Source organism: Empidonax traillii, unplaced genomic scaffold (genome assembly GCF_003031625.1).
Source record: "Empidonax traillii isolate 1590-97213 ecotype Southwest subspecies unplaced genomic scaffold, ASM303162v1 scaffold104:size2570737, whole genome shotgun sequence".
Taxonomy (NCBI): Eukaryota; Metazoa; Chordata; class Aves; order Passeriformes; family Tyrannidae; genus Empidonax; species Empidonax traillii.
This window is the reverse complement of record NW_020955297.1, coordinates 1,657,035-1,684,376: the sequence shown is the minus strand read 5'-3', so window position 1 is coordinate 1,684,376 and position 27,342 is coordinate 1,657,035. Positions and strand designations below refer to the sequence as shown.

At 38.9% G+C, this 27,342-nt stretch overlaps 1 protein-coding gene across 3 annotated transcripts in view; it reads left to right on the top strand.

The window, feature by feature from the left end:
- FHIT (fragile histidine triad) overlaps positions 1–27,342 on the top strand; it is a 536,395-nt gene that overhangs the window by 130,317 nt on the left and 378,736 nt on the right. For 2 of the 3 annotated variants that reach the window (XM_027882370.1, XM_027882372.1), the window contains one exon: positions 1,921–2,041. In XM_027882370.1, the coding sequence (XP_027738171.1) occupies positions 1,942–2,041 (100 nt within the window). In that variant the 5' untranslated portion in view covers positions 1,921–1,941. Of the gene's footprint in view, positions 1–1,917; positions 2,042–27,342 lie in introns of all 3 variants that reach the window. The other variant, XM_027882371.1, reaches the window with a different exon arrangement.

Here is a 27,342-nt window from a genome sequence, read left to right as displayed (position 1 = left end):
TTCAGCCTCTTTTAATTCTTGGTTCTGTGCTTAAGTCTGTTCCATGCCTCTGGACAGTGTTTTTATTTATCAGTATTTTGGAAGATGGAATAAGAAATGATTGGTAGTACTCTTATTTCTGTCCACAGCATTGCCAGATGCAAGGGCAAGTGTGGTGGTATATTTGATTTTCCAGCTACTGGAGACACCAGCTTAGTTTCATCACTGGATGGTGGTCCAGGCTATGAAATTTGTTTTGCTCCTTTATCAGGAACATTGCCTTCATTGCAAAAAGAACCATGTCTTTTTTTTTTTTTTTTTTTTTTTTTTTTTTTTAGTATCAGGTAAAAACATTCTTGCATGTTTTAATTGGAATAAAAATCCCCCATGGGGACTTGCTGATGGGCTGCTTAAGAGAAATGAGGAAGATTGATTGAAGTTCCTAATAGTTATTTTTCTCAAGCATCAGCACAAGATAGCAGGTGTTTCCTCTGCTAAGCAATTCTTTAGTAGCTAAAGAGACTTGATTTTTGTATGTTGTCAAGTTTCAGGTTTAATATATGCTAAGGGACACATCTCAGACACTTAATCTTCTGTTGACTTTTTGAGGAAAAAATTGTAGAGCCTTTTCAGATCTTTGAAAGAGTCATAGTTAAATCCTCCACTTTTCCATGGTCTGCTCAAGCCTTTGCTTTCATCTGTGCTTTTCAAAAATAAAACAAGACATGGTGCCTGCTTAGAGAATGTTTATTACTTGGAGATGTCGTCATCTGATTTGTTACTGTATCATATACTAAGATATATACGTGTTTTTCTGGTGTAAAGCCTGACTAGATGCATCTGCTATCCTTAATTTAATTTAGTGGAGTTCTTCTGTGGAATCAGGTAGCTACAAATACCTTTCAAAGGACAGGTATTTCTCAAAGACACTTTCCAAGTGTGTGCACTTTGAAGGGGTTGTTCTGTGTACTTTTTGATGGGAGCAGGTAAAGGAGCAGGATGTTAAATTAGAATAAATCTCTAAGCTTAAGGACTAAGTTTGGATTTTGCAAGAAAAGAGCTGCTACAAAAGACCCTTCATGACTCTCCCAGTAGATTTCCCCATCTGGAGCAACACATAAAACTGAATTTCCTGATGAGTCACTTGGTTCAAGCAGGGCAATGTTAGTGTAATGCTTCCGATGTGTCTGAAGTATCGTCACAGGAAATTCATCATTCCTTCATATTTTACCCTGCAGTACCTCGGATATTTCTGACTGCATTAAATACTTTGAATACTCAAGGGCTTAAAGACCTAAAATAGACACTGTTAGGATTGTGCCTTAGCTATTTAAGAGGGATTTTCATTCTCATCAGGAGGAGAAAAAAATTTTAGTGAATGAAAGTGGAATTCTTTGAGCTTCTGTAAGAAAAAAAATGTGATCATCTTCCCATTCCAGTTGCTCAAGGTAGAATGTGCAGATGGAAAATTAATAAATACACTTTCCTTAGTTTGCTGGTGTTTCTTCTTTTGAGGTATTTAGTGGAGAGATTGATTTAGAGAATGTGGTCAGTTTGGTAAGTCCTGTGTGCATTGATTTGCATTGTGGCAAAAGGCACGGGAAATCCTCTTTGTGCTTTTTCAAGAACATGGGATCCAAATGTACACGATGCAGGACAAATGGAAACGGGAGGGAGTGATTACCTTCTCTCTCTGGAATTTTGTAGTCCTGCCAAGAGGGTGAGAAAAGGGTTTAAGAATTTACATGTACAATTTTTGCTTTGGAAGGGAACCTTTTCCAACACCCTTTCAAAGAAGTGACACTTTTAGGAAAACCCGAACAACCATTCCTTGAGGAGGCACTTTCTGTTAAAGCTGCCTGGAGAATTTGTTTTTCTTGTTGCTGCTGTTTGGAAAGGCAGAGTCAGTCCCTTAATCATCTCAACTGTTGCCTCTTGCAGACTCCGAAGGTTGCCACCACCATGCTGAGGTTCGGGCAGCACCTCATCAAGCCCTCCGTGGTGTTCCTGCAGACCGAGCTCTCCTTCGCCCTCGTCAACCGCAGGCCGGTGGTCCCGGGACGTATCCTTTGGATGCTCTGGAGGAAAGCAGGAGGAGAAATGCAGAGTGTCTGGAAGGCCAGGTAGGATGTGCGACACGGGTTGATTCTGAAACCAGGCGGTGGAACGTGAGATAGTTGATCAGTGTTGCAGAACTGCCGAAAACAGTTGCTTAGCAACTGTGACCTTAGAGGTGAATTTCTATTGACCTTTTCACCACAGTAGATGTATAAACAACCAGGTGCAACTAAAAAGCATTTTAAAGTGTATCTGAGGTGGTGCTGTTTAAATTTCATATTATGCTGAACAACACATCCTGCTTCCCTTTTAATAATGTCACTTTTTTTAAGATGTGGTAACTTCTTTGTGGAGAATTTTCAACTTCTCCTGGCTAAATGCGCACCATTTGTCAAGTGGCAGTAGAATCCTTTATGAAGACTATTTTTTCTCTTTTTTTGGGGGGGGACAGATTGCTTTGATTAATTTAGGTAGGAATGAATTAAATAAACCATATGTATAGTGCACACATTTCGTGATGAAAAAGTGAAGCCCCATGTTGTAAGTAAAATTCTCAAGTTAGAAGCTTTATAGGAACTTGATTATGTGAGATGCTAAATGAGCCTATTTGGGGTATTTTGTAGTGTGGTGTGTTATTTTCCAGTCAAAACTCTGCTGCTCCACAATTTGTGCAGCTTTCAGTGGCTGGAGGTGCAATTTTTCAGAAATAATCAAGCCTGATCACTTTTCCCATAGAGGTTCTTGGTAAAACTTTAGAAAGAACTCAGGCAACGACTAAATGTGTTTTGGGAAAAGAAGAAAGTTGTCTGGAGTTTATTGAGAGTTTTCTTTTTCTTCTGTAGTATTATGTTGTTTCTTTTGTAATTTAATGTGTAATTTAGAATGTAGTCAACTTTAATATATTTTTTAAACTCACAAATGTATTTCTTCTGGAATGGAACCTTCCTCTCCTCCCGCCACTTCTGGAGATTGTAGTTGTTCAATATTGAACTTTCTCTCCACCTGCTTTAAATGGTGTTTGTGTGTTCCAGAAGTCAGATTTTTTGGTTATAAATGCATGGCAAAGATGCACAGACTTCAGAGAAACGTTAAAGGTGTTACTGTCTCACAAGTAGATTTTAATGAATTAATATAACAGGATTTCTCAACTTCAAGTTTCTAAAATAGCTGGAGTAAATCAGTGTGATTTACAGATTTGTTGTAACAAAAACCATTTCCAAAGCTCTATAGAGACAATATCACATCAGTCACTGCGTGATTCAGAGCCTGGAAATGCCTGGGCACTCTGTTGGTAAATGCATTGTCTGGATCAGAGAGTAAATAGGATGTTTCCTTTCCTTTCCTTCGTGTGGAGGTTTTTAAAAAAAATATGAACCCTTGTTGTTGAATTAATCAGTTAAGTGAGCAATTGCATCTATTGTTAAAAATAAAGAAGAGTATTTCAGATGAAGGATACTTGTTTTAAAGTTTTGTGAGCACCTAGTAATGACAATTTAAGGAGCCTATAAAACTTAATTATTATAAGCTTCTCTCCTTCTTAAATAATTAAAGATTATAAACTCTAGTTGTATAGTTATTGCTGACTTTTGGCAGATACATTTATTTGCTCAGGGTTTAGCTTTGTTATCCCATAATGAGTATTGCAGCGTATTTTATAGTGTCACATTGTTTTAATAGCTTATGTGTTGTAATATATAGTGTAGTCTTTGTTTCTCCATTGAATAAATGTTCAGGTAATAAAAACCCAACCCTTTTCCTTTCTCATTACAATAAGAAAAAATTAGAAGAGATCTTGATACAAAGACTGGAATACAGTATGTAAAAGAGAGCAATTTGCAGTTGTAAGCCTTTAAAATGTCTGTATAATGCAGCATTCATCTTGAGACCTGGCAGTAACAAGTGTATTTTCTTTGTTTTATTGCAATAATTTTATCTGCCTTGTCTTTTGCACACATGTGACATTCTTTTTCTTTCCTTTTTTTTTTTTTTCCAGTAGAAAATAAAATATTAATGTATGTGAATTAGAGAGACAAAGGAAATCAGTTTGAAAGGGAGCTCGCTCCAGGTGGTGGCTTTAATTAACTAGTAAGGTTGAAATTCCATCTTGAAACAGAACATAGGATTGGAGCTGTGAATTGGCTGTAATAGTTTTAAAATAAAAATTCAGTCAGAATGGTCTTGTGGAGTTCAGTGTTTGTGATTCGAGCAGGCTGGTTGAGTGAACACATTGCAAAATTTGGTGTTATTTCCAGCTGCCAATCCTGTGAATTTAGATTGACACTTTGGAGGCCAACTGTGCTAACAGAAACCAAAAGTAGGTAGAGTAAGAACACAGTATTTATGGTAAGGAAAGAGTTCTCCTGTTGCTGGACAGAGCTGCCCCATTTGCTCCAGCATTAGACTTCTGCCTGATGGGTGCACACGAGTTCATGGACTCAGGAACCTGTTTGTATTTGGGTCCCTCTCAGTGATTATTGCAGATTATTGAATAAAAAGGAACCGGGATCTACTGTAATAAAGGGTTACTCACATTAGACTGGAGTCTTTAGTGTGCAGGCTACAATATGGGCATGTGTTTGGCAGGAGGACACTTAGTCACCTCTTTTGTCTCAACCAAGTGGAGAAGAGCTAAATGTGGTGAGTGTGCAGGGTTAGTGTGTGCTCCCCTCAGGACATCCAGTCCCTTTGCTGTCCCCTAATAGGGCAGCCTAATAGATAATAGATTGAGGCTCAGAGGTGTCTGACCACAGTCTGACTGAAGGACATCATCACTCAACCCCCATGACAAAATGAGGGGTCTGTGACTGCTCTGCTCTTCCCTGGAGTTCAATCCCCTTCCCTTTCTACAGTCTGATTTCAGAGCAGGGAGGCACATGCTATTGGGACAGTTTCAATCAATGAGACGTGTTTTTTAGGCTGTACTTTTGTGAGGGTTTTCTGTTTTGTACAGAAATGGTATGGTTTTTATTTGCTAATGCCTGGGCATCTTCCAGGAGCCAAGAGTCCGAGTAGGAACATGAGTGCTGTGTGCAGTGCTCATCCTGGCGGAAAGCGTGGGAGTGGTGGGGAGATGAGCTGGTTATTCTGTGAACTTGCTGGGATGTGTTCCCATGTACAGGTACCAGTCCCCTTCTTTATGAAAAGCAGAGTCCTTGTTTCCTCTCAGTTCTGGAACTTGCTGCTCTGCAGAGTGATTGGGAAAAGAAGTCGTTTGTGGCTCCGTTGAACAGCAGTGGGGTTGTTTTGGAGAAGGCAGCTATTCAATAGCTGTACAGTGGAGGGGTGTGCACAGGCAGCAGATGCATTGTTTCTGTCACACAGAAGGCTCAAGACAAACAGAATCAGCTCCTGGAACCAGCATGAGCCGAGCTTCTGCTTGGCTTCTTGAATGATTTCAGTCAGAGCTTCCATAGTTCCATAGAACAGAACTGTGGCTGTTTTAAGCAAATTCCACCTCCTCTTTGATGTGGCCTTTTTGTGCTTTAACATGGTAACAAATACTTTGTAAATGACCTACCATTTTATTGATGTTTTCCTAACCCTGCACCAGAGCTTTACAAGGTTTTGCTCACATCTTCAATAAATATGAACTGGTTTTTATCACTGCCTTTCTCATGGCATTGTGCAGGGCACTTGCTTTCATCTTGTGTTAAACGTGAAAAATGAATTTGAACATTAGCAGAATCTGTTTGGGGACCAGGACTTTTTATTATAAATAAAATTATTCATTTGTTATGTCCAATTTTTTTTTTTCAGTAGACAAGGTATTGATCTTTGGATCTGTGTTCAGGATGCCGTAAGAAGAACTAGCATAAAAGGAATACAGCAACATTTGTAAATTGATTGAATGCAATATGTAATGACAGAGACAAACATCAGATCTATGGCAATACTATATTATACAAAGCATTTTTCAGCAGTTTATTGAATTGGTTATTAAAAGGAACAGGCTTCCCAGCTGGGAACAGCAAGCTGAGGGTTATTAGGACCAAGTAATTTTAGAGAAATTTGTGGTGGACAGTTTGGCTCCCTTACTAAGGGCTCATGTATGTGTTTATAATAAATTAGAATAAATACTTTATCACAATTTTTCGTATGGGACTGATTATGAAAAGGTTTTTCTTTTTAAAAAAAGAAAAGAAAAAGAGAAGCAAAAAAAGGCAGTGTAACTGTTCCATGCTGAATTTTACTGGACTATTTAGTATTGCTGTTTTCATAGAAATCCAGTTTCTCCCCCCAGAAAGTATTCAGATTGTGGGGAATAGACCACACATAAAAACCCAAAGCATGGGATGTTTTCTGACAACTCCATCACTATATGGAGTTAATGGTCATTATTTGTTGCCGAGACAGTTGTGGTGTTCTGTGAGTTATTGCAGCTTGTTCCTTTTATTAATGAGCAGAGAAAGCTTTAGTTGAACCAGATGCTCCCCTCAAAGACTTGCTCCCAGCCCGAGCTGCAGTGGGACTGCCCTGGGTGTGCTGCCCGGGTGGGGTGGGATGCAGGGTCGGGTGATGTCAGAGCAGCATCTGCTCTGCTGCAGGTTTGTGTGGCCGGGAGCTCCCCTGTCCCCTGCTGTCCGAATGGCTGCACTGCCTGACACTGCCCCAGGTATTGCCAGGATGCTTCCCTTGCAAGTCTGGCGGCTGAAAAGAAACAATCCTTTTGGTTAATATTGTTTCTTAATATAATTTAAAAGTAGCTTTTAATTTAGCTCCGGCCCTGACAGAATTTCCATTGAAGATAGTGCACTGGCTCTGGAAAGAGAAGTAGTGTTCACTCACCAAGTTTTGTTGGCAACCATGGGATTTATCATGTATACGAAATTTTAATTCTTCATAAAGTTAAAGAGCTGCTGTTTGCCATGATTTAGTTACTTTGTACACTGCATGTTTATCATATCTCTATTTATGCTGCCTAATTATGAATTTTATCGGTTTTAGCCCAAACAAGTGTTAATATTTGCCATAAAACTTAGATTTAGAAAATGAAATTCAGTTACATTGCAGAGTATGTAAATTTGTATCTACATATTGCAATAATTTATGCTGCACAGTTGCAACTACCTGTTAGACATATCTAACCCTTTAGGAAAGTATTCTTTAGTGCTCATTTCAGAAGTTTCCTATGTATTACTATTACTATTAGTTTGTTAATCACAATATTAAGAAGCAGTCATGCTCCTTTTAGCTCTTTTAATGGAGAGCTAAAAATAGGGATGTTTGGTAAAGACTTGGTAACTTAAGTATGATGCTGGAGAGGGCAAGGGAATCACGTGGAGACATAAAATGTTGTTTGGTACAATAAGGACTGGACTACTTACATGAATTCCTCCAAATGCCTTGTAACTTTAGAAGAAGAAAGTGCTAGGAAGAGGATGCAATACCTTTGCTGGTGTAGAAAAAAATGGGAAGAGCAGATATAAATGATAGATCTTATTTGAAAATGTGAGGGAAGTATAGAATATATCTCTTCATCAGGAATGCAGAGGAGATTCAGACTTACTTTGTGCATTGTCAGTATTTGGTAAGTTCTTTTTGAGATACCAGGCTGAAGCTGTTGAACATCAGTGAAAGTTCCCAAGTTTTTTAACTCAAATCCCAAATAAAGCTGTTCCATGACTCCTCCTTGTATGAGCAGTCCTGGGACTTACTAATGCCTTACAATGCTTACTTGCACAAATGGGAGTAACAAAACTAGTTCTTATGCTTAATCTTTATTAGCTGAATTAAACTGTGTTGGGCAGAGGGTGAGGGCTGGGGCTGCACCCTTGGCAGCAGCAGACCTGTAAATCAGTTTTGCTGTGCTCTCAAGCTGCCTTGTGGAAAAAAGTTCTCCTGGAACAGCCCAAAGAACGACGGCTGTGTGTGTGCAAACCACTCGAACTTCCTGCTGGTTGAGAGGCCAGTTCATTATCTCAGGGCTGGAGTCATTTTGTTTGCAGTCCACAAACAAAGGGATGGTGTTTGACTCGCATTAAGAAACGCTGCTTGTGAAGATAACAGACTCAGGGCTCTGTGCACAAAAGCTTGTCTGTCTGACTTATTTGTGGGCATGGACTTCAACTGTCTCATTTGGGCTGATAAAAATGTTTTCGCTCCCTTCAAACCTTGTCTTGCTTGAAAGGTGCTCACTGTTGAAGGAGGATGTGCTTCACCATAAGGATATGCCCTTCTGTTTGCGTTGTTATGGTTGCATTAATAAACTGGTATTGATGAAAGTCCCTTTATAAATGCTTTGTGCCAATATTGTAAATAGAAAGGAAAAAAATTGAAAGTAATAAAATCAGATTTGCAAATGGAGTAAGTTACCAATTAAATTACTCATTTACGTGTATTCAGCAGATTAGCAGTAAGAATTTCTCAGTGTGTAGCACAAACTGTATTGAAGAGGTGAAGACAGAAAAGCTGTTCTTAAGGCCACATCTGGGAGAGGCAGTAGATCCCAGGCTGGAGCCTGATGCGTCTTACCCAATGTCATGGGGGGATGAACAGTCTTTTATTAGTCATGTGCTGAACCAACCTTCCAACCTGAGTGAGAAACCTGAAACATGGCCTTGTAAACTGTGTGTCATAATGGGTTGGATCTGGACAAGAGGAAACAGCCTGAAGTTGTGCTGGGTGGGTGGGTGGGTGTGTTAAATTGCACATTTGGAAGAATCCTTCATCCAAAGGGTGGGCAAGCACTGGCACAGCTGCCCAGGGCAGTGCTGGGGTCACCATCCCTGGAGGGATTTAATGACATGGAGATGTGGCCCTTGGGGACATGGTTTAGGGGTGGGCTTGGCAGTGCTGGGTTAATGGTTGGACTTGCTGATCTTAGAGGTCTTTTCCAACCTAAACAGTTCTATGATTCTATAAATAATGAATCCTTTTAGTCCAGTGGTTATTTTCTAGTCTAGTAGAGAGCAAATTTGTAATTGGTGTGGTTATTGAACAAACCTGTAATTTTATCCTTTTTTCACATCAGTAAAACCCAAACAAATAAATGGATGATAGATAACAAATGCTAAGGAGGTGTTTGCTGCTGTTGCACTTTTGACACTGTGGAAAATTAAAGTACCTGCATCCGTAGCAGAAAACCATGTGCTTTGCATTCAGGTACCAATTACCATGAACTTTAAAAAAAAGAAAAGAGTACTAAGAAATCTTTTTCCTCAGTACGTAACTAGATTTAAATTCAGCTTTTTCTACTTTTTAAAAGTAGTTTCTGGCTAATGAAGGAGATGACAGTTACAAGTCATTCCTGTTACAGTTTGTGCACCTTTTCTCCTCAGTACAGCCATTAGAATGTGATCTGCAGCACACACACAGTTAACCAAGTCTGGGCAAGGTATTGCATGACTTGCTCTTACAGCAGAATATAATTAAAAGAGATGATTGGAATACATGGATATTCATAATAGATGTCGCACAATTACCATAAGTAATGCAATACATGCAAAATCTCCATTTGTAATGAAAATAGATTTGCTGGAAAGTCAATTGGAAATTTCATTTATTGCTTATTGTTTCCAGCATATTGGAATATTTTGTGCTATTCAGTGTAATACAACTATGTGTTTTCTTCAAGTACATATTTTTGGGAGGCATCTAACATAAATTTCCTGTTGCAACTCATAAGAGGAGATCTAGTGACACGATGTAAATCTGTCATTTCTTCTCTTTGCTGTGGAGAGCCATATATATAGTGTGTATGTATACTAATATATGGTATAGTATTTTTCTATTGAAACATAGATTAATATTCCCTGGCCTACCATAATTATTATCTAATGAATATATTTCATAATTTCATAAGTAACCATCTTGTACTCCTTGTGTTTAAAGGACCTCTATCATGGTTTAACCCTGGTCAGCAACCAATCAGCACACAACCACTTGCTCACTCCCCCACCAGTGGGATGGGAGAGAGAATTGGAAGGACAGAAGTAAAAGAACTTGTGGGTTGATACAAAGACAGTTTGGTAGGTAAAGCAAAAGCTACTCCTGTGGGCAGGCAGGTGTTGAGCCAGGACAGCAGTGCTCCATCGGGTAGCAGTGGCTTGGGAAGGCAAACACCATCACTGTGAAAGCCCCAAGCCCTCTATTGTTCTTCCTCCAGCTCCATGTGCTAAATGTGCCACCATATGGTCAGAGATATCTCTTGGGTCATTTTGTGTCCCCTCCCAACCCTTTGTGCCACCCCTGCGAGATGGGTAAGGAGCAGCCAAGCAGTAATGAACACATCCCTGAGTTATCAACATTGTTTCAAGAGTGAATCCCAAAATACCTTCTACTGGTGACTGCGATCAACTCTACCCCAGCCCAAACCAGCACAACCTTCTGCAGTGAAGAAGGAAATGAAGGGCACGCCATGCAATGAAAAATAAAAATACAGGAGGGAAAGAAGAGTTGACTGTGATGTGTCGTCCCAGGACCTTCTCCAGGGCACAGAGGGTGGTATTTAATGCCATAGCCTGATCTCATCAGACTGCCTGGTTAGATGTCAGTCCTCTGCAAGTAAATCCAATTTCCTGTATTCCCTCAGTGAGTGCTCATGCAGAGGTCTGAGCAGAGTCCAGACACCAGTACAGATTTCTTCAGGTTCAAGTTCAGTAAGAAAGGAATATCTTGAGTGCAATTGCTTAACCCTGAAGGAGCACTAGTCTTCTGGATACCTGAGTAAAGTAGCTTGAGTTTTGAGATACAAAGCCTGAACTTCATTGGGCTTCGCCTCTTCTGCCATCTGTAACCATTGCACAGGTAACTCGTGCCCAGTGCTGTCCCCCACTGTCTGCTCAGGAGGGGGGAGCACCTACAGCATCGCCCTCCTTGCTGTGCTCTTTGCTTTCTTCAGGAGGTGCTTTCCTCTGTGGGATTGAAGTGGCAACTGAGATTATCAAGTGAAGTGATTCCAAATGGCCCCATAATTGCTTTGCAGAGCTTCAGTTGAGGGTCAGGCACCTTCTCTGAGCAGGTAATTGGGTAAATTATGCTTTAGTAAGTTGTCTTGTGTAAAGTTAGACACGAACATAGCAGACAATGGAGGCTTTGTTGTAAAATAAGACTACAGTAGGAAATGGAGTGCATAATTCATGGATATAGAAGATCACATACCAAAGGCAGGTTTCTAGGGCTGCACAAGTGTGCACAGTCTGCTATTCATTTGCTAATGTGTTTTACTTGTTGCTGTTCTTTGTAACCTGCCGACTTCTACCCTTTCTAATCAAAACATAAGCCTCAGCATCTCTCACTGATCTCTCTGGAGCAAATGTTCATATTGTACAATAGAAGTTGAACACCCCCCCTCCCCCCACCCCCATGCTCCAGTGTAACGTTGTACTGCAGTCAGATAAGTGACCTCTCCACAGGAGCTGCTGAAGAGTGGTTGGTTTTGGTTCAGAACTCAATGGTTTTTATGTGTGAGTAGCTGGGAATGCACTGAGATGGCCTTGTTGCTGTTTGTTCCGTAAAATCAGAAATTGTGTGCAAAGAGTATGAGCTTAAATTGGTGAATTTGGAAATTCTGCTTTTTATGCAACCTGGAGTGATTGTATTTCTATAAGTTTAAATGCGTGACGAAACTGTGAATTGCATTCAATCTATGGCAAAATTAAATAAATTTGAACTGCATCTGAAAAAAAAGACTGATGTTTGGGTGGGTTTTAACTCTGCCTGTTCATGAGGGCGTAGCAGGGTACCTCTGCCAAGCATTGCTGCTGTTGAATGTTTGGGTGCAAGGACCACCCAAATATTGCAAACAATCCAACGCTTTCTTGTTAGAGCCAAATGCCTCGTGTCCCAGTGTTCTATTGACACTTTTGGCACCTTAGCAAAATGAAATTACATGTTCTTCCCCCTGCCAATTACCTCAGCTCCAGGTAGTGCAAATTAAAGACAACATAAAGGCAAACTTTTAAATATATCCTTCATTTTGCACAGCTCTGTTGTGGTGGAGAGAAATGATGTTGGCACTGAAAGCTTTGTAAGCACTTTGAAATGGGATCAGTGGATTTTTCAAATGACTCTCCTTAAAAGATTTTAGTGAGAGACTTCAGACATGGGAGCTCACACAGAGCTGCAGAGGTACCAGGAGAGTATTGCAAGAAAGGCTTTTTTGGTTGTGGTTTTGTGTTTTTCTGCAGTCATTTTAAATGAATGCAAAACATGCAGTTGCCACCCTTCTTAGGTAGTGGGAAGACTTTTAAGATGAAAAAAAGAAGGCCACCAAATTAGTATGCAGTCATGTGGAAGGATGCTAATGACATCTCTGCTCAATTAATGTTTCCTTACTATGACCCAATCAATATTAATAAAATAAGTTGTACTTGCTTGTCTTTCAAAAAATTTCTGAATCTGACCTGGAGAAAGTTCATCACAGAAATATCGTGGAGTTGTATAATTCTATTTTTATCTTAATCTGAAAATGGTGATGTTAATGGAGGACTGCTGACTTAACATAATATTTTGCTGAGGCTCTTTTAGCTTAGAAAATAGAGAAAGTGTTCTCTTTTTCTCTCTGGTTCCTCAACAAAATAAAATACAGTGCATCTCATATTGATAATGACTTATTTATAAATACCTGTGGTACTGAATAATTTTTTAAAAATTTGGAGAAACATCCTTCTTGCATGAAGGTTGGGTATTCAATGAAAGCATCTGATGCAAACAGATGTTTGTAGAAAGCAAAGCCCAAGAAACAGCTTGCAATGGCATTTGTTTATTCAGTTCTAAGAGAAAAATGGGAGACAATTTTGAGCCAAACACTGCTTTTTGAAATACTTGTAACATCTAGCTTGCTTTTTATCATGTAGAACATCTAGACTGGTTTTTATCATGTGGATCAACCAGTCATCTGTTGCTTCATTTTCTGGATCTTTGCACAGCTAGAAGTTGGAGGAAACGTTTTAGTTTGTTTGTCAGCTGGGGTTAGACAGTGGGGTTGGTGTGGATCTCACTCAAAGTGGAACATCCCAGAGAGAACAAATCCAGGGTGTTGGAAAGCTCCTCAGGCTCAGGTTGGCCTCTGCTGATGCCTTGTGTGGAAATAATGGGTTTTGTGTAGGGAGTGAGGGGCTGCAGCTCTCTGGGTGTAGCTCTGCTGTGCTCCTTCACCTGCATGTAAAGTTCTCTCTCCTGATGATTGTTTTTATATTGATTACGTCTTTATATAAAATCTTGTTTAACCCATTTTTAAACTGCAGGAAGACGAGATGTCTAGATGAGGTGGGTTTTTTTTTTCTATGTATGTGAGTGATATTCTTAATCCAAACCTCTAGTGAGAGTCCAGGTCAGGTTTTATTCATCCTTAAACGAGAAAAATCTGATCCATTTATCTGGCATTCACAGCAGGATTGTTTGTTTTAGTGTAATCCTGACATGTGGTGAAGATTATTTATTCTAGTTGAGGATGGTTTAGCATTCATTGGTCTCTTGAAATCCCATGGATTTATCTGCTCGTTTGTGAATGTTCCAGTGCTTGCAGTGTGGAGGACAGTTTGTAAAACTGCTAAAACTAGGGGTATGTTTGAGTGCAAATCAAAAGGATCATTTTGTGTGCCTGCCTCGGTTAAGAATTGAGGGAATTATACGTGGGATGTATCTGGAAAGGTGATGGGGCTTGATCCTCCTAATTTAAATAACAGGATGCATAATTATGATTATTTTGATATGAAATCAATACAAAGAATCTGGCATTATGAAATGGAAGAGTAAAAAAAAAAATTAATATTTTAACCAAGCAGTAGAAATGCAAGGTCCCCTTTGGTGCCATGACTGGATTGCTCTTGTGCCTGTGGAGTTCTACAGATGTTCCTCCTTTTTTTCCACATGGGAGCAAGGGGAGGGGGCAGAGGAAAGGAGATGATGTGCAGTCCAGCTTTGAGTCTCTTCTCAGATCCTCCCTGATCTTTAACAGCCACATTGATGGCACCTGAATGAATTTAACTTTGTATCTCAGCTGAAGTGTTGTCCATAGGGGATCATTTTATATTGCCTACAAGACATCAGAGTAAAGAAAATAATGTGATTTGATAACTGTGTTTTGTCACGATTGAAAAGGCACAGAGAGATGCTCTATTTGTCTTTTTAAATAATGAAAGTTGAATCAAGATTGTCATCTGATCTGTCAGAGGATTCAGCAGCAATAACTATCTTCCATCTCATTACTTCTCCTTGCCTTTTGAAACTTTTTAATCTTTGCAAGAAAAATTGTCAACTGTTGTAGATCTCCCGTGTTTGTTGTTCCCATTTACTGCAGGAAGAATACATACTTATTTTTAAAGTCTATTCACGGAGTTGGTGATTTTGTGAGGAAGTGAGTATTCTCAGCTGTCATAGAGATCTCCTCTGTTCCTTATTCCTTCAGGTTTGAAGAGGAAAAAAAAAAGACTTACCTAATCTAATGGTGTTTTTAATTCGTGTTGTTGTTTAAAATGGTGTTAAGGTTTTTTCTGCTATTTGTTTTTTGTGGCTTAGACTTTTCAAAGCCATTGCTGAGGTGATGATGAGGGACTCCTGTGATAAAATTGCAGATGGGGCAGTTTCATGACTTCAAACATCAATATTTGTCCTTTAAACAAGATGCACATTCTTGTTTTTCTTTACACTGTACCAGTGGGTCAGCAGTCACAGGTTATTGTTCATTTCTACCCCCAAAGAATGGTAGAGGATAGCCTAAGAGTAGGATACTCTGAAACATAAAGAATTTGAGACTAATTTCCTGTTGGAATCCACATATTTGGGAACATGTGACCACTGAAAACATATATTTACAAGTGCTTTGTTTAAAAACCAGCAACGCCAGTAGAGATACCGGACAGAAAAGCAAATGAGCCGTGTGTGGAGGTGTAATAATGTGTTCTGCTTTCTCATAAGAAACACTGGACCTTTGACTGTCCTGCTGTTGCAGGGCTGAGGTTCACTGGCAGTTCCTTGTCCCATTGTCCTTGTTCCTTGTGCTGGAGTGCAGTGGAATCCAGCACACTCATTTAGAGCTAATGTTATTCCAAGCCTGGAATCTAATTTTTGTTGGTTGTCAGTGGAGCTGCTGCTCTCTGCAAAGCCTCTGCTGTCAGAGCCACTGAATTCTGAGTATCTATTTAAGAAGGTCCTTTGTGATTTCCTAATTATGTTTCATGACAGTCTTGCTTTGTTCAGTATAATAACGGAACAGAAAACTTCCAAAATTGGTTTTAATATAAACATATAATATATGCAACACAGTGATAAACCCTGAAAAATCTGCCATTCCCATTGAGTAATTAAATATCATTACCTTTAGTGTCTACAGGATTGTCTGTCGTTTGTTAAGTAAAGGGAAGTGTAAATGTGCTGCATATACTGAAAGCAATTCAATTTGCCCAATTAGCAAAGTTTAAGATTGAATTCAGTGGCGTGATGCATCTTATGATATTAGTTGTTTTGTGCCTCTTGATGTAAAAATGTTAGCCCTAAAATATTTTCCCTTTTTATATTGCTGAGGGTTAATTTAACTCTGAAACTTTCTATGCACGTTCAGTTGAAAATAAAGTTGAAAATACCATCCCATATGGAAAAAAAAAAATAAAATCAGTCATCATCTTTCTGTCCTGCTCTTGGGAATTAGGTGAGCTGGGCCCTCTGAACACTGAGGATGTAACATTGTCTGCTGTTTTCTTTAGGGCTTTCAGTCTGCTCTGTTAGAACCTGATGCCCCAGGCCTGGCCTTCCCCCCGGGCAGTATTTGGTAATAAGGATGTGATGGTGCATTTGGCACTGACAAAAGGAAGGAGCAGAGTAATTAATTGGGTTTGACTCTGCAGATGACAGCATAGCTCAGCTCACTTCAGAGTATAAAAATACCACAAATGATAGACGTTTGGAAGTAGTTTCCAATAACTGAAAATGTATTTTTGTTGGAAAATACTTTTACTGAAGCGGTAGAAACAGTAAGAAATAACTCAGAAGCTGGTAGGCTGTTTATTCCCAGTTCCCTCCAATACCTTTTGGCAGCTAGGAGAGATTTAGAACGGTGAATAACAGGTAATAAGAAGAAAAACAATATTTTTTCCCAGTTCTTCAGAAAGCAAAGATAGAAAGAAAGATAATCAAACTTAAATGAAGTTTTTAGATCATCTAGTTCTGTGTGCTGGCACTTATTAACTCAGTTATTGAGTTAAATATCTCAGTTTATTCTCCAAAGCTGCATTGGTTTGGTTGTTTCAATTCTATTTCTCTCAATTAGAGATGCCAACAGACATACATTGCTTTATGAATGAGGCTAAACTAATATGAAGAAGGAACTGCTAATATTTACTCAGGTCATGTTCAACAGGATTCTTGATGTTTTACTAAACAAATGATTAAAAAAAAATAATTTTTTAAAAATAAGCAAATGTTCCTTGCTTTTTCTTTAGAACTGACCTTTCAAATCTAATTTCCACCTATGAAGTCATCAAGTTTAGCTTGTCAATGCACTGTGGCAAGTTCTGGGATAGAGAGGGATATCCTATTTTTCCCCCTTCATTGTTTGATTGCTTCTTCTCCAGTTTCATAAATGACTGCGTTGATTTTGATTGCTCAAAAGCACATTGCCCATCAGTGGCTTGAGCTAGATAAAGAACTGAAGAACACATCTCATGTCTGCTGTAATCTGATGAATTTGCTTCTTTTCCCATACATAAAATATTGTAGCAAATGAAAGACAATCTGATAAAAAGGTTGGTTTGGTCTATTAATCTTAGACTCAAAGATTCATTTAGGAAGCAGCCAATTTGTAGCTCAGAGGAAAGCTGGATTTTAATAAGCCTTTTGTAATTTGGTAAACTAAACTAATCTCATAAACATCTTGCCCCTCCTTGTACTTTTGGGGGATTTTAAACCCGTTTTTCCCTGTATTAGTCTTTCCATTCCTCTGCCTATTCTGTGTGTCTCATTTAGAAGACTGTGAAGATGCTCAGTAAAAGTCACAAGGACTGTGATTTCCTAAAGACTCTGCTCAAATCAATACATACCTACTGATGGCTACTTAATGACTGTCTAAGAACCCCTTACTGTTTTTCTTGTCAATGAAAAGGGGTTTGATGGGAGGGAAAAAAAAAGGTGAACTGTGTTAGTGCAAAGCAAGTCGTTTAGATTACTTGCTGCAGTATTTTGCTGGTGACTATTTACACTATTTATAGCCTGGGGTGAACTTCATGTTTTTGGATGTTGGGTGCTGATAAAATAGTACTAATTTAATGCCACAGCCCAATATGCTTCTTTCACTTTTCTTGTGATGGTTTTGATCTGCCAGAGCAGATTTTGAGTTGTGATGAGATACACTTTAAATCACTGCTTTGAAAAAGAAGAACATACTGTTGACAATAAAATATTTCTTCTTTTTTTCCCCTGCCTGTTTTCTTGCATAAATATTATATTTTAATCCTGTGTACAGACAGCTCTAGTCAGCAATCAGTTCCCTGTATCTCAGTTATGGCTCTGTGTTTGAGCCCTTGTTAGGATCACTGAAAAGTAACCCTTAGTAACTCTAGAAAATATAATAAACTCACTTTGGCTGTGAAGAACGTGCTGTTTAGGTGTGTCAAGTGAACTCATCTTTGCATCAGGATTTGATGGAGCTGAAAAACTGCTTCTTGAAGTTTCAATATATTTCTTTGTCACAAGTGAATATTCAAAATCATGATCCTTCTTTTAAATGGAGATGCATCACATAGACTCTAAAATCTAAATGATATGTGCTAGTTTCATTTGGAAGTATAATTAAGGTGTATAATGTCATTTAACTGTTTAATGAACTCTGCATAATGCAATGGCATACAAATATTTGACCTTCCTGACAGTGACTGATGGATTGAAGTTGCACAGCATGATATCATTAGAATGTCAAATAACATCATTATTCATGATTATCAGGAATTATTCAGGTGAAATGGCAAATGTAATGGAAAGCTATTATTTGTGTGGGGGCCGCAGATTGACTTTCTTTGTCAGTATCAGTCTTTTGATGATACAGGGGGAAGATACTCAGATTTATTGAGCTACAAAGAATTAATGTTATAGGTTAAACAAATGTCAGTAATATCAGAAAAGTATTTTCAGTAGGTCATGTCATGTATTAAGTGCCTAAGAGTAACTACTAGAGGTAACATTTTAACTTCTACTTTTGCTTCTGTTAAAGATGAAACCCATTTTTAGATTAAAGCGTTTTGCAGCGTGAAAATATATCAATAATCACAATTTTCTGGCTGATATTTTTGATCAGTAGAAAGAAAAATATCATGCAGAGTCTTCACAGTAGAACTGGAATTTCAGCCTCTGTTTGCAGAGGCCTAAATGCAGAGCCCAGACTTTTGTTCCATGTGAATTTAAACTGAAGTTGCAACTGAGTATTTTTCCTTCACTTAAACCCACGAGAAGTTGATGGCCTGGGTCAGGTAGTACCATGTATTTTTGATCAGGCCACCCAGATGCCTAAAGCTGATCATACATTTACAGTTGGTTGAATTATGGCCTATAGAAATAAAAGATGAGTACCTTGTGTTGATTTGGATAATTAAGACCTTACATCTGAGAAGTGAATGAGCTGGGAAAAAGAATTTTGCCTATGGGTACAAAAACTGTAGTAGTGTTTTACAGCATGGTTTCTGCTGGATCTGAGTTGTTCCCAGAGATGATGTTCTGGCCCAGACCTGCAGATACCAGCCCTGCTGTTCTTACCGACGGCAAGCGGATGCTTAAGAGGGGCTGAAGAAGCAGCTGCGAATGTTCACAGGGAAAAGAGGATGAAGCTGCAAATTATTTAACTGGCTGCACAGAACAGGCAAAAAATTCCTGCAGTTTTCATGGGACTTGGGAGGTGGTGGTGATGGGTGTCTATAATGAGCATTTGGTATACAAATTGACTTTTATTAGTACGAGGTGGTTGGTAGATAGGACAGTGGCTGCAGCGTGGTATGGGCAAGGACAAAGCCAACACACAGTGCTCAGGAAAGCTGTCAGGTGGTGGTTGTGTGCAGTGCTGTAGGGACACACATTAACATCATTTTAATGTTGAGACAGGATTTGCCTTGGCTTTGGGCTCTGTGTTAGGTGTTTGTAGCTTTAATCAGGTTTCCCTACTCACTTCACAGCACAAACACTTCAGTGCTTTGAAGCTTTAAAAATCCACGTTGGACCATGTTAGATGGGAAGGACTAACAACCCTCCTAATTCCTACAGAGGTCTAGGTAAATACATGCTGTCTGAAGGTATCAAAACTATTGCCTTGGGGAGGTACTCCCACAGAGTAACCACATAATAAGATTGCTTCGCTGCTTCCTTTCTCAGTATCTGTTGAACTCTGTACAGCCCCAGCTGAAGTGTCTATTTGTTTTCCCTCCTTGCCCCCCTGTAGATACGCTCACAATAATTTGGAATGCTTCTTGATTTTTGAGTGAACCTAATGCTAATGCTCTTTTGTTCATAATGTGCAAGTGTTAAAACCAGTCTGAAGTTGGCAGCTTGGGAATTTCTGTGGAGTCCTCTTTTCTCTGAAGCCCCTGTGCAATGGAAATGTGCCTGAATGGGCTGACAGAAGGCTAGGTGATTTCCAGGACCTATTTTCAGGGCGTTAAGAACTTCTGAATATTCCTTTGCTCCTTGCTGCTCTGGGCTTCTCCCTCAGTCAACAGGTTTTCAATCTCACCAGAACTCCCACTTCACAAGTTGTCAAATGACTGCTCAAGCAGTAAATGGAAACCTTGAACATGGGGTGTGTGTGTGTGTGTGATTTGAAATGTGTGTTATTACCAGGGAGCTGAAAAGGAGCCTATCCTCAAACATGCAAAAGATGGTGAGATATAACCCTGCACTGGTCTGGAAGTGTGGCAGTGGGAGGAGAGATGGTATTGTTGCCATTTTTTTTTTTCTTTTTAAAGCACTGGAATACAGTGACAAAACTTTGTCAGAATGTGCCAGCTGTTCATCCCTCCAGCAGCTGTTTGGGCACTGCCCGATGTACCAGGGAGCTGCAGCTGCAGCAGCGGTGGGGTTTGGTGGCAGAACAGTGACAGTGTTTATCAGATGCCTCTGAATACACGGCATCCTGGCTTGCAAAGCAGTTCCAGAAGAAAACTTCCTGTGCCAACAAACTGCAGGCCAGAGCCAGGGGCTGCCTAGGGCTCTGACCTGGTCATGGATACAACACAAACAAATTCCTCTGTGACTGGCAAAATCGTGTTCTGTTGTCTTATTCTGTTCTGTAGGGTGAGTGCAATAAAACAAACACATAAGACCAGCAAAGGTGGTGCTGATTTGACCTCTGTGTGTTGCTGTAAATAGTCCTTATTAATTTAAGCTCTTTCTACCGATGCAAATGAGGTCACTTCATAAAACTAGCTTTGAATAGGACTTACCTGGAGCAGATGCTGTATTTATATAGCAAAAATATAATGTCAAAGTTTTATTGAATCATAATAAGAAAGAGAGGACATTTTATGTTACTGTCATCGGTTACACATTTATAACTTATTCTAAATAAAAGGAATGATGTATTTGTGGGATCAATACTTCCTTGTTTCAGAGATTCAACTGTCTTTCCTAAGTGAGGTTGCCAGCTTGGGCTAAATTTTCAAGTAAAGAACTAGAAAGGATTTTGGATATGAACAAAAGTAAGCATTTATCATATGTGTCTCATGATAACATTTAAATGTTGGCATTTATCTTCAGGCTGGAAGAGTTAATTCCTTGCCAGATGTGGCAGGGGGCAGATTGTGTGTCAGACGTGAGCAGGCAGCAGAGTGGAGGAGAGATACTAATGGTGACCCAATATGAAGATTTTACAGGAGTTTGCCTTTTATCAGACAGTAGAGAAATTGCACTAAACTGATTCCCTAAGGCATAAATCCATAGGAAAACAGTTTGAGTTCGGGTGGGTTTTTAAATTATTTTCACTGCTTCTGAAACTGTGTTTAGAGTATCATTAGTGATATAGAAATGAAGAATGTTTTCCTATTTAAGAGTCATATTTCTCTTGAAGCCTTTGAAATATTTTAATAAGCATATAATACTGTAATCACACTATAGCTTAAAATATATCTATATGAGAAAGCAATTCATTTACTCAGATACTGCTGCTATTCTTTATCAGGCATGATTTTTACTTTTGTGAATCTGCAGCACTAGTACAATATAATTTAATTTAGCTGTTTCTATTCTCAGGTTAGTTTGTTGCTTTAGTCCAATGCTTGTGTGTATGATATCTTGCTTGATGACATGGGAATAATTGAAATGGATTAAAATGCATTTTAATGAACTATAATTACCTGCATTCTTAAGATATATGGAAGGAGAAATAGCTTTCTGAGCTATTAGAGTTATGGGAGCAGATCTAAATTGTGTAAGGGTACAAAGGCTTACATTTAGCTCAAACTGAACGGTAAGAGAAGCTGAGTTATGATATGGATAATAAACATGAGGTTTAGATTTAGTCTTTTCTCCTTCCCAGCACAAGTGACTCTGGTTCTCCATAGGAGTCTACATTTGCTGTGGACTTTACCTGAAAGAGGGCTGATCACACCTAAGTGTCCTTTGTGATGTCCTTTATCTCTTTGTGCAGAGTCTCCCCACTCCTTTTGCTTTGGCTATACCTGCCAAATGAACAGGAATAAAAAAGAAAAACCCCAATTTAATGATTACTTGCTTTGCTCAAAAAACTGTAGGGTGCAAATTGCATCTCATCAGTTCTTTTTTTTTTGGCTATTATTAGAGCCAGGGCATGTGTTCAGCACATACTTTGCACTTCAGTTCTTATCAACCATGGGAACTAATATGGTTTTAAGGTTACACATGCTTATGAGTAGGACATCAATTTCCCTTTAGAAAGTACGTTTCTCAGGAAAATCTGTTTATGGATGGTATAGTCATTTAAGGTTTATAAACCAGCTTGATAAGGTTTGTCATTTATCTATCATTTATCATATTTTTTTTTATTGGTGCTCTGTTAAAAAGATCTCTTGTCCCATAAATACAATACAGATGCATGTGTTTAAAAAAGGAAATGACAGAACCAAATAGGTCTTGTTGTAACTCTCAGATGGAGAACTCAGTGACAAACCCCATGTCCTTAAGGCTTTAGGTGTCAGCAGGTGGAATTGTTTTGTAAAACTATTCCTACCATGTCTCATCTTGAACTCTCAATCTTTTCTGCTGGCTTGTAGGGATTCTCAGGTCTCTTACAGTGAATTTCATTGAAAAATAATTTGTTTTGATCTAAAAGATGCTCTTTTTGTGTAAAATAAAGAGAATTTCCCATTTTCTAGGACTTTGTTTTTTAAGTTTGCCTTCCTGCCCTACCATATGGATCCAAGCAGAAACTTCACATACTTATTATAGGGCTGTTTATATGTGTGCCTGTTTCTATTAAGAATGAACTTTTGAATAATACCTTCATTAAAATAAAATAAAAATAATCTTTTAACAAGTCTGTTGTTTTGATGTAAATATAGAATAAGAACACTGCTTTATCTTGAGGGTGCTGGTGTTTGAGTTCACCCTCATCTTAAGGGAGTGTTGATTTTCCAGCAATGTAGGGCTGTGTATTGTAAACATAAAGAAATATTAGAATGATTACACATTGAGTACTTCTCCTAAACAGCTTTTTAGTCTAGCTTGGGCATTAAAAAAAAAGTACTGTTGTAGTGGCACATGTAGTTCTGTTCCTGATGTAGTAAATTTTAGGGAATCAATAACAGCTTAAAGATAGAATTAGTAGCTACCTCACATGTCTCCATGTGAATGTAATGGTGTCTTATCTGTGAGGAGTGCAGATGGCTATAAAGTGAAATGCATTTAAATACGTGCCTAAAGACGATTAAAATATCATACAGAACCAAAGCACTTTAGCCTGTAGATATTCATTAAATTGACCATTAATAACTTACAATATAAAGGAATATTACTGTATTCATAAATTTTGTATGCAGATTTTATTAAGCTGGCATGTTATGTGAATTGATTCCCTGACATCTTCTGGCTGTGGCTGTATAGATAATAGTGCCTTGTATGAGTTTCCTATAATCCAGGAATTCTGATTGACTGTTTCTAGCTAGAAATTACAGTTTTGTTCTGGGTGGCAATTCTTTCAACCAGCTGGCAATCGAAGAACATAATTAGAGTGTTGTGTTTGGAATGGCCGTGGTGTTTGTCAGCGTTTCTGTCACAAACTCCTTTTTAACAACCTGGAACTGAGAAATGCTCTCAGACCTGTCAATTATAGTTAAAGTGGCTCTAACCTGCTCTGAAGAGCAGGTCTTTCCAGCCAGGGTCACCCCACCCCAATTCTTCATTTGAAAAAATGTGATATTTCTTACACATGAATTAAGAGCAAGTATCCTGAATTATAAAATGAAGCATATCTTTAGCATATGATAATACCACTGTAGAATGCTTTTTAACACAGTTTGGGGAGAGGACTGGGGAGGACATAGCAATACTAACCTATAAACAGTTCTCTTTATTAAAAAAAAGTAGTTGGAAATAAATCAGAATGAAAAGTTTGAATCTGATGTTTCCACAACATAAACTTAGGTCGATTTCAATTGGGTTCAGGAAAATACAATATCTGGATTGTACAGAAAATGCAATTTCTGTGGTTTGAAAATATAATTTCTCTAGTATGAAAATACCTCCTGCTGATGAACTTCATCTTTCATACAAAGTGTGAGTGCTTCTCAACTGGAATATGGTTTAGTTTCTAGAAGGATTAAAATAAAATTAACCACTTTAATAAAGTTGAAATGTTTTATGCTTATCATAATGTGGGACTTCATTCAAACAATTCACCTGCAGGAAATGTTATTCAAAGTGACCTCTTCTTGCAATATGTTTCCATTTTAATGTAGGGCATTTTTTCTATTGAAAACAAGTTTATAAACAAAATAAAATTGTTAAGGTTTGCTTAGAAATAGCAGAGTGTCAGAAAGGTGATGAGGAACCTCCAGTTCTTGTCAAACTGCCTTTCTCTCAGTGTGCGCCTGTGTGAATATTTTCTGCTTAAACCTTCTTCTGAAAGAAACATTCTGAGTTATTTAGAAGCAGAGGCTTGTTAAAGGAACGACTTGTAAGGTGCAAGGCAGTGCTTGCTTATCTAGACCCACAGGTAAGAGTAAATTCATATTTCTAATCAGAACTGTGACACAGAGCGGGGCCTTTTTAGAGGGCAGAAACAAAAAGTGCAGTGAGATAGTTCTGCAGTCAGAAACTTTCTGCATGTAAGCTGTCTCAGAGGTGGCAGTTTGTGATTATTCCCTCATTTTAACCTGCTTGCATGAGCAGCAGAGGCTGAGGGTGGGTCCCTGGTCCCTGGTGTGCTGTGTGGGTGCTCAGCACACCCAGCCCAGCGAGAGGCCGGCGGGATCCTCGGCTGGGTGCGGGTGAGGCGGTGCTTGTGCTTTTGCACATCAATTATTCACAGTCGTAAGATGCTTACAGAAATTAAAAACCACTGCTAGGGCCAGCTGCCTTGCATAATTTGGCGGTGGGATGCAGGCTTTTTCTCCAAGCTTCTTCAGCCTAAAATAGTCTTCTTATCTGCTCACTTTGCTCAGTGCAGGATTTCCTGACACCCGAGTACACACAGAGGAACACTCACTGACAAATTTCCATGGCAACCCTGAAGTCGCCTCTCAGCTGACTTTATGTTGCTTTTCTGTCCAGCTCTTTCACACTACTATCACCAGTAAATAAACTGAGAATTAAAAGACAATTTCTCTCAAAGCATATGTTTGGCAGGTATTTGTATGTCACACGGTGACCCTGTAAGAACCTGCTGGACTTGGCGTTATCTGCCTACTTAATTTTAATTAAAGTGTAGTTGTTTAGTGAGAATAAACGAAGAGAAACTAATGGGAAATATTGGCAGACAATATTTGAGTTCGTATTCCAGCAAGCAAAAGTTTAGTTGAAATTCAGTTAAGAGTGTTTGAAGTTAAAAATGGAAGTGTAAACCCCAAACACTCTGAAAAGGAAGTAAATCACAAATGATTGGGAACCTGCACAAGCCTATCATGCTTCCATATATTTTTTAATCTCTCTGTCAGATACTTCCTCACCTTGCTGAGGTTCAAGTATTTATTGTTGATCATATGTGCATGTGTGTATTGTGTATTGATGGGAAAATTATGAGTCTGGACTTCTTTGACACTCTAGTCTGAGTAGATACAAGAGTTCTGTGTTTTCTGGGGAGTTTGCTTTGTGTTTCTGCCATACTCCTGGCAGGGAAGTGGCTGAGGTTTGAAAACACTGGTGTTGGAACAGTGGCAGCATTGCCAGACTTGTGTGGGGGCATGAGGTGGGGGGGTGAATATGGGGTTCTACAGGAGGGGACTTCAAACAGTTAACTGAGGAATATTGGTTATTTTTTGATGGCTTGCTACTTGTAATGTTCTAAAAGAACATCAGTCTAAAACAACTAGAGAATCTAGTTGTGCATGGTACAAGTTAAAAGTCAAAGGAAAATATAAGGAACTCATAAAAAGGTTTTGTATGTATCTGAATGTATCTTATTGGGCCGAGTTGCCTTGGCCTCATAAGCTTTGGTTTGGTGTTAGAGGCTTTTTCCCCTCAGCTCTGTTCTTACTTTTGTGACTTTTTCTCTTGCTTCTCTTTCCCATAAGAAACGTTCCCACACTTGACAACCAGTAACAAACCAGTCCCGTTGAACCCAAGAGGCTTAGTCAGGGCTTAAGTCAAGTGCTGGGTGTAATATATGTATTCTTCCTGGGGTTGAGGTGGATGCTTGTTGTGTAGCAGGTCCAGTTAAAAAATTAGATTGTTACTTTGGAATTGGTCAAAAATGCAGCTCTCTGAGTTGTTTTGCTTTGATTTCTCCCTTAAATGCTGAGAGAATTGAGTGCAGCAGCATTGGAGGGTGTCCTGGAGCAGTGCATGGACAGTGCAGAGGAACTTACTGAGGGCTGGGGTGCTCAATCCTGTGTACTTCTCTTTTTGCATTGCTGAGTATTAATCAAGGGGAGGATGGATTATGAAGATTTCCCAATATAGCAAGAGATACACATGTATGAAGTGTGTTAGATTGAGAAGTTATAAATATTACAACTTTTTATTTCTCTTTGATGTGCCAGAGTGCTTCCTGCCATACACGTTATCTTTGATGCATTGAAGTCTTATGTCTAATCCTTTCATTTATGTTGAACTTTGCAAGTAGAAGCACTGAATCCTAATTTAAATTAACTCTTTATATCTTCTTATGGAAAAAACCCATGCTTAACTAAATGAACAGAAATCATACTTTTCCGAGTCACATTGATGCTTGACTTCAAAAAAATCCTTTCTTGTCAGTCAACCATATTGGTGTCAGAAAGTGAAAGTTTGCAGTTGTTTGATGGTTTTTCTTTGTTCAGTATGCTTAACTGAAATTGTGGAAACACACACATAAAACTGCTTGGGAGTCTGTCACCTAGAGGGGTGTCTCCTCTTGCTTGCTTCTTTTTGCTGTTTCAGCTGCTCCTTCAATGCCCTGTGTCACTGTTTGCAAAGCCAAGACTGAGCAGGCAGGAGATTCTCGACATGAAAAGAAAACCAGTAAAGTGTCCAGAGAAAGAAATCTGCTGACTGAAAAAATCAGGAACTAAGACAAAACCGGCAAAAATCCTGGTCAAACCTTAGAACGTAATGTGGATGGTGGGCTTAACAACAGTAACCTTGCATGCTGCTTAAAGCAGCTGAGCAGAAACAACATTTTTCTTCCATTTTTCTTTGTTGAAAAGAGAATGAAAATCTTAGAAACATTTTTGTTTTGATTCAGTCAAAAGGGTTTGTTCTGTTCTTGAACATAATATTTGAAGTATTAACAAAAATAAAATTTCTATTATAAAAAAACCCTTAATTATTAAAACATCTCTTTCTGAAAAGTCTGAAATATTTTCTTAATAAACACTGCTTTAGTATATCTTTTAAAGGAAGGCTTAAACCAGATTTTCCTCGAACAACTTCTTCTTCCAGGGAAAGTGTTCATCTTCCTCCTTTGCTGACAGACTTCTCCCTCTAGTCACCTGTATCAGATTTCTATTCCTATATCCTTGTGCGCTTCCTTTTTAGCATTCCCGTCTATAAACAACTATCTCATTTGCTGTTGCATCTGTGCTGGAGGGGCTGTGAAACATTGTTCCATGTGCTCCTCTAAATCCTGGGAGGGGGAGGGAACACTTGCACATCACTCCTTTTGCAGTGGGAGGAAGAGATTTGTTTTCCCCCACAGGATCCTTATTTCCCCTTCTCTTTCTTCAAGCCCGTTTTTGAAAGGGACATACCCTTTCTACACATTTGAAGGGCACTGAGTGTCCA